The sequence below is a fragment of the Sus scrofa genome, chromosome 12 (genome assembly GCF_000003025.6).
Source record: "Sus scrofa isolate TJ Tabasco breed Duroc chromosome 12, Sscrofa11.1, whole genome shotgun sequence".
Classification (NCBI taxonomy): Eukaryota; Metazoa; Chordata; class Mammalia; order Artiodactyla; family Suidae; genus Sus; species Sus scrofa.
In genome coordinates, this window is record NC_010454.4 from 38,450,467 (window position 1) to 38,457,583 (window position 7,117).

Sequence of the window (7,117 nt, forward strand, 5' to 3'; positions counted from 1 at the left end):
CCCCTCGGCCTGCCCCCGCCCCTTCCCCCAGGCCCACCGCGGGCGCCCAGCGCGTCCCGACCCGCTGCGCGATGCCGGCAGTTTAGGATCCAAAGCTTCTCTACTCGTTTTGTTGTTTTCTTTTATAAAAAGAGGCGGGGAAATTCCGGTAGCGGGCAGCCCGGCACGCACACAGCCGCCCTCAAACCCCGACAAAAGCAGATGCACTTTGACTTCTGACAGCTCTACCTCAAGCCCAAGAGAACTCAGTGGCGCTTTCCCTGGAACCTGAGCTCGCCGCGTCGTCCTCTTCCTTCTCCGTCTCCGTTTTATTTATTTATTTCTGTTCCCGCTGCCGTTCTCGGTGACCTTCACTCCTCCGCGGGCTCCGGGCAGAAGAGTCGCTTTCTCGCCCGCCTGAGACTCTTTTCCTCGCGCCAGGAGCTGCGGTGGCGCTGCTGTGCCCCGGGGGCTCTGGGACTGCCGGACTGCACACTCCACCGAGGTGCCCTCCGACCCCACCCCCACCAGCCTCCTCCCTCTTTTTGATTTTCTGGTGCGGGTTTCTGCTTGTACCGCCAAGTGTATCTCCCCTTTTTGGAGGGGCTGGGGAGTTCCTGCCGGACGTCTTGGAGAGTCATCCTCTTGGCTCTACCTACTCTTCTCTCTCCGGGTCTCACCCAACCAAACCAAAGACCATGGTGCACTGTGCCGGCTGCAAAAGGCCCATCCTGGACCGCTTCCTCTTGAACGTGCTGGACAGGGCCTGGCACGTCAAGTGCGTCCAGTGCTGTGAATGTAAATGCAACCTGACAGAGAAGTGCTTCTCCCGGGAAGGCAAGCTCTACTGCAAGAACGACTTCTTCCGGTGAGTACTTGCCTTGCGGGCCTCTGCTGCCCCTTCCCCCTGGGTCCTTCCCAGCCAGCTTCGGATCAGAGGTCAGCATGGCCGTGGCTGCTGCCTTAGGAGCTGCCTTTGGAGAGGACAGCCAAGTCCTGGGGCGACCGCCTCTACGCCAGCTGGCGCGCCGGGCGCCCAGGCCGCGGCCTGCTTTTGCGTCCTGGAAATTGTGGGTCCGAGCTTGGCTACACATGCTCAGGAAGAAAGAGTCTGAGCCCATCTCTGAGCCAGAAACCCCTCCAAGCCTGGAAGGAGGTACCTCAGGCCTCAGCCCCTGCCTTTCCCCCTCGCCAAGCTCTTCCAGCAAGTGCATTTTCTGGGCCTCCCGGGTGTGCTGGTCCTCCAGGCTGAGCTTAGCAGCCTGGGCTAGCTCCATGCCACAGCCTTCTCTCTCCTAGAGAAGTCTTGGCGGGAAACCACCAAGCCTTTTTGCAAGGACTATCCGGGTCTCCTGCTGTGGTCGTGGCAGGAAAGAGTTCAGCCCTGGTGCCTCCCCTGCACACCCCCAGGGTCTTCCCGAAGCCCAGATGGGCCTCCCAGGGCCAGCCTGGGCACACTGCTGTACAGTAGCCTGTGAAGCGCCAGAAGCTGAAGCCTCTGCGAAGACCTTCCCCGGATGCCTGGGTTAGCAGGAGGTTCAGCCTCCGCTCAATGCTGACCTCAGCTGTGAGCGCACAGGCTCCACTCGGAGCCCTCCCAGGCACTCACTGCCTCGGTCAACCACCTCCTTTCGAAACCCCAGGAAAAGGCCAAGGCCCGGCTCCCCGCAGTGGGGAGACTTCTCCCACCAATTCTCCTCCATTTAGCATTTTAATTGTATCCTCTTAAGCTCACGGTCTTGCTACAGAATCCCCACAAACACACAAGTCAGCACAGAACTGGAACAAATTTGAATTGAAATTCCCTTGTGCAGGTTTGAAATCTCCCAGTTTAGTGGGCTGACCTGGTCTCTGCTTTTCTGAGTTTGTGGTAACAGATCAAACTGGAGGATGGAGTAGGGGTTCAAAGCTAGCCGGCCGGGTCACTTTGCTGGGACGGGCTGTCCCCAAGACCTCCCCCGGATGCAGCGCTCTGGTTAGAGCAGACCATGGAGCAAAGCTCTGTGGGTTGCTACTTCGGAGAGGAAGCGCAAGCTGAGCCTCTGGGCCTCCTCGCTGTGCTGGGATCTCCCGCTCCTGGAGGGAGCTGAGCTGGGGAGCAGCGAATGGTGCCGGCTGCCAGTGGGCCCCAGAGGCCTGGCTCCCTCAAAGCAAGGCCGGACACCTGGAGTTCCCACTTGCACCACCCTGCCCAGTTTTGGGCTAGAACGTGCCAGCGACCAGCCACCCAAGCCACCCGCTGCCATTTGGCCTCATCGAGGCTGTTTACTGGTGCCTGCACCAGACCTCGCCAACCCCAAGCCTGTGCGTGGGTTCTTTTTCGATGAAAGAGGGGCAATATACAGAAAAGCGGCGCTTGGGACACATTCGTATGGAGGTCTAATTTTGTTCTTTGAATCTAACTGGAAAATAGGTACCTCTTTCCCCTTTCCTGTGGCCGTCTTGCCGCCTTCTTCTACGATGCTTTTTGTTTCCCCCTCTGGGACAAGGGAGGGCACGAGGCTAGCGGTGGCGGCAGCCACCTTACCTCTATGATTCTAACCTTGTGTATCCCCTCCCTGACTTTTCACTGGTGCCCTGCTCTCTCTCCTACCTGCTTGTCTGCTTAATCGGCATTCTGCCTCTCTTTCTTTTTGGCTCTCTCTCTCTTTCCCCTCTCTCTTTCTCCTCTCTCTCTCTTTTTCTCCTCCCCCCCTTCTTATTCTTCTTCCTCTATTTTCTACTATCGTCTTTCTCTATTTCCTTTCTCCCGCCTCCGGCTTCCCTTGGCCCTCACTAACCCGCCCCCCTGCAGGTGTTTCGGTACCAAATGCGCCGGCTGCGCGCAGGGCATCTCCCCCAGCGACCTGGTGCGGAGAGCGCGAAGCAAAGTGTTTCACCTGAACTGCTTCACCTGCATGATGTGCAACAAGCAGCTCTCCACCGGCGAGGAGCTTTATATCATCGATGAAAACAAGTTCGTCTGCAAAGAGGATTACCTAAGCAACAGCAGCGTCGCCAAAGAGAACAGCCTCCACTCGGGTGAGGCTCTAATTCCCGTAAGGGCGGGCGGGTCCTGGGGGAGGAAGCCCTGCCGAGGCTGCTGCTCACCTGTCCCTTCCCTGTCTCCAGCCACCACGGGCAGTGACCCCAGTTTGTCTCCGGACTCCCAAGACCCGTCGCAGGACGACGCCAAGGACTCAGAGAGCGCCAATGTGTCGGACAAGGAAGGCGGCAGCAATGAGAACGATGACCAGAACCTGGGGGCCAAGCGGAGGGGGCCGCGCACCACCATCAAAGCCAAGCAGCTGGAGACGTTGAAGGCCGCCTTCGCCGCTACACCCAAGCCCACGCGCCACATCCGCGAGCAGCTGGCTCAAGAGACCGGCCTCAATATGCGTGTCATCCAGGTCAGGGCCCAAGCGCGGCACTCAGTTCCCTGGAAGCCCACATGCTACTCTGTGCAGGCACCGAGGCCGAGTGGGGGGGAGCGGGCCGTTTTGAGGGAGGACAGAGAGTCCCAGGAGGCTGGCGGAGGGGGAGGGGAGAAGCCCAGACCCACCGCTCCCCGGCTTGACCTCAGAAGCGCGCCAGATGTGTAGAGCATCTGGAAATCCCTAGACCTCCTCCTTTTTCCGGTTCAACGCAGGTGATAGTGGTGGCGGAGGGGGAGGGATGGGGAGCAAAAGGCTGGAGGAGGGGACCCTGTCGGACACTGCCAGGAGAGTTGGGACTTATTTTCCTGGGCTACCACCCCTGTTCAGGAACAGCCAAGAGGTCGCTGGGCATCCTGGGGCGTTAATCCGTTCCGCTGGCTTCTGAACGTCGGCGTTCCCCCTCCGCGTTCCCATCTCCAACGTTGTTCGTCTCTTGCCCCAGTTAAACAAGCCCCAGAGCAGAGACTGCTACGAAGAGAGGCGGGCTGTCCTGGCTTGAAGGGAAGGTGGATGGGGTCGAAGTCAGCTCTGCCTGGGCATGTCCCCAGGGGGGTAGGAGACGGGAAGTGGCCACCTGGGCATCTGCACCCCTCCACTGTGAGGACTTGAGACTGTGTGTGGTGGTTCTTGAGCCCAAGGTTAGGGTGCAGAGCCTGGAAGCTCTACAGGGTGTGGGTGGATGTGCCCAGAGGCTGTATGCATGGGCTGTGTGCCCAGGGGCCCTCTGCCTCTGCGGTCTTGTGAGCAGGTGAGCCGGCAGGTTGCATGTCGGTGTCACTGCCAGCCAGAGGCTACGGATAAGTATGCTTGGCACTAGGAGATTGTGCGTGGGTGTGAAATGGAGATTGTGGGTTTTGGTGTCACATCTTTGGGAGACAGTGTCAAGAGGACGCTGTTTGGTTCTCTGTCACTATCATGCTCGGGAGGGGGCAGCCAGGGGCCGTGAAAGGGAAACTGTGTGTCTGACATTATTTGGGGAGGTTGAGCGTCTCTGTGTACAGGCCTGGAGAAGCTTATAACTGTGTCGATGTGACTGTTAGAAACTACTCAACTGCCTCACGTTGGGCTGGGCGGCTTGCCCAGTTTCCCCTGTCGTGAATCCTGTTCACCATTGGCTCAAGGGCCACCTCGCGCGGTCCTACTCAGAGACACCCCCCCCCACCACCACCACCACATACACACAAACGATACGCACACACTGCCCGGAATCTGCGAGAGTTAGGCGGTGGAAGGGTGAGGGGTCTGGCCCCGCATCCGAAGTCGGAGGTGGGGTCTCCTGGGCCTTACACCCTCAACCTCCCCGCGGCGTGTTTGCTTCAGGTCTGGTTCCAGAACAGACGCTCCAAGGAAAGGAGGATGAAACAGCTGAGCGCCCTGGGCGCCCGACGCCACGCCTTCTTCCGCAGTCCGCGCCGGATGCGGCCGCTCGTGGACCGCCTGGAGCCGGGCGAGCTCATCCCCAACGGGCCCTTCTCCTTCTACGGAGGTGGGTGCGCTGCCCAGGGGCAGGGCGCGGGCAGGCCCGGGGTTGGCTTCGTTGGAAGCGGGTGGCAGCGCGGAGGCGCTTCTGGCTTTCGAAGAGAAGTGGAGAGGGGGGAAGGGGTGGGTGAAGGCTGGAGAGTAAATCAAGGGGAGGTAGTGAGACAGGACCGAATTCCCGACCCCGAGTGAGGCGGGTGGGCTGCAGGGAGCCTCCTCCGTTCTTTGCCCGGCATGAGAGCCCCGCAAATGGCGAGGTCCCTGCGTGGCCCTCCGCAGCCGGCCCGCGGGCGCGCCTTCCCGCCCCGTCGCCCGCCCCACCTAGGGCCCCGCCCTGACAGCCTCCTCCCCGCCGCTCCGCAGATTACCAGAGCGAGTATTACGGGCCCGGAGGCAACTACGACTTCTTCCCGCAAGGTCCCCCGTCCTCGCAGGCTCAGACCCCAGTGGACCTGCCCTTCGTGCCGTCATCCGGGCCTTCCGGGACACCCCTGGGTGGCCTGGAGCACCCGCTGCCCGGCCACCACCCGTCGAGCGAGGCGCAGCGGTTCACCGACATCCTGGCGCATCCTCCCGGGGACTCGCCCAGCCCGGAGCCCAGCCTGCCCGGGCCACTGCACTCAATGTCCGCCGAGGTCTTCGGACCCAGCCCGCCCTTCTCGTCGCTGTCGGTCAACGGCGGGGCGAGCTACGGGAACCACCTGTCTCACCCCCCCGAAATGAACGAGGCGGCCGTGTGGTAGCGGGGGTCGCACGAGGTCCGCGGAGTTCGTGGTTGTACAGAAATGAACCTTTATTTAAGAAAAATAGGAAAAAGAAAAAAAAAAAACTTAAAGCAAGTCATCCCGCCCCCCTCAACTTCCTCCAGCCTCGAGGACCATTTTCCGTCTGGGGAGACCGGATGGGAAAGGGGGACACGAAATAGGATCCAAACCTGCCTGGAAGAAGGACTGGGATCCCTGCGCTGGCTGGCAAGGTGCAGAACTGGGGCTTCCGAAGGGAAATGGAGACCGCTCCCCACCTCCCACCTGGACCCGGATTCCCGGACAGACACCGCGGGCGTGAGCGCGAGGCCGGCGGGCGGCAAGAAAACAACCAGGGCAGCCGCGGGAGCGGCCAGCCGATGGTGACGCCGGGAACCGTGGGGAGGGAGGCTGCGCTTGTAGCCGCTGGAGGGAGGTGATGCGACCGGGGGCGCTCCGGGCCAACCAGGAGGGTCCTGGATCTGGGAAGTCTGTTAGTTGTTGTCTCAGAGTTCAGCAACAGCGACAACAAACTCTTATAGCTTCAGAAACGCCGACCTGCTGTGCATCAGGTGGGACTATATATATATATTTTTTGTCTATCTGGGTTTTTTGGTTTTTTTGTTTTTGCCAAAATTGCAAAATTCTAAATGTAAAGCCCTCAGTATCAACTCTTCTACCTTCACAAGGCTCTACACACACAGATACACACAGACACCCACCCACACACACAGACACAGACACAAACGATAGGACGGTCTCTAGCCAGACCTCTCAGTAAAATGACTTGAACATCAGCTGTACAAGAAAAGTATTCTACCTTCACACACACAAAATTTTTTTAAAAAGACTATTGAACTAAAAACAGTCAACTGTTTACGTATAATGTTAAATTCAGGAGTTCAGTGTTTTACTAATATAACCTGTTTTGAAACCTCTTGTTCAAAACAAAATGTTTTGAGCAATCAACCAAAATTGTTCATTTTCTTTTCCTGTAGATGTTCTGACAGATTTGCAGGGCTCACAGCTCACTGTGCTAGTATGTAAAAAGGTGTTGTTTACACAAGGCAAAGAGAAAACATGATATTCAGAAATTTGCCAAATAGAATAATTATAGCACAAATACTGTAAAGGTGCCTGGCACCACAACCTGAGAACGTGTTAAAAAAAAAAAAGTGTTACAAGGTTTAAAAAAAAAAAAATCTTTGCTAATTTTTAGTCCTGTTGAACATTCATGGAATTGTTAATATGACTTATATAGACCCACACAGGTTTTATTTTTGTGTCTTTAAAATAAAAGTCCAAAATATTTAAATTTTATGGTCAAATATGCAGTCAACAGCTGCTACTTTTTTCTTTATATATTAAATTTCTCATATGTCTTTTATTGTTCTGATAACCTAAGCTTGTGTGACCTCCAGTGCATATTAGACCATTCACTGTATGAAAGAAAACATGTTGAATAAATTTGTGAGTTTTTAATAAAAATAGAAAATCTGA

General features: G+C 57.0%; 1 protein-coding gene across 1 annotated transcript; it reads left to right on the forward strand.

Annotated features, from left to right (window-relative positions):
* Nucleotides 242–7,117, forward strand: LHX1 (LIM homeobox 1). Its single transcript, XM_003131706.4, has 5 exons — nt 242–847; nt 2,774–3,000; nt 3,091–3,368; nt 4,716–4,881; nt 5,238–7,117. Exons 1-5 carry the CDS (start codon nt 678–680, stop codon nt 5,615–5,617), a joined length of 1,221 nt encoding a protein of 406 aa, XP_003131754.1. The 5' UTR covers nt 242–677; the 3' UTR covers nt 5,618–7,117.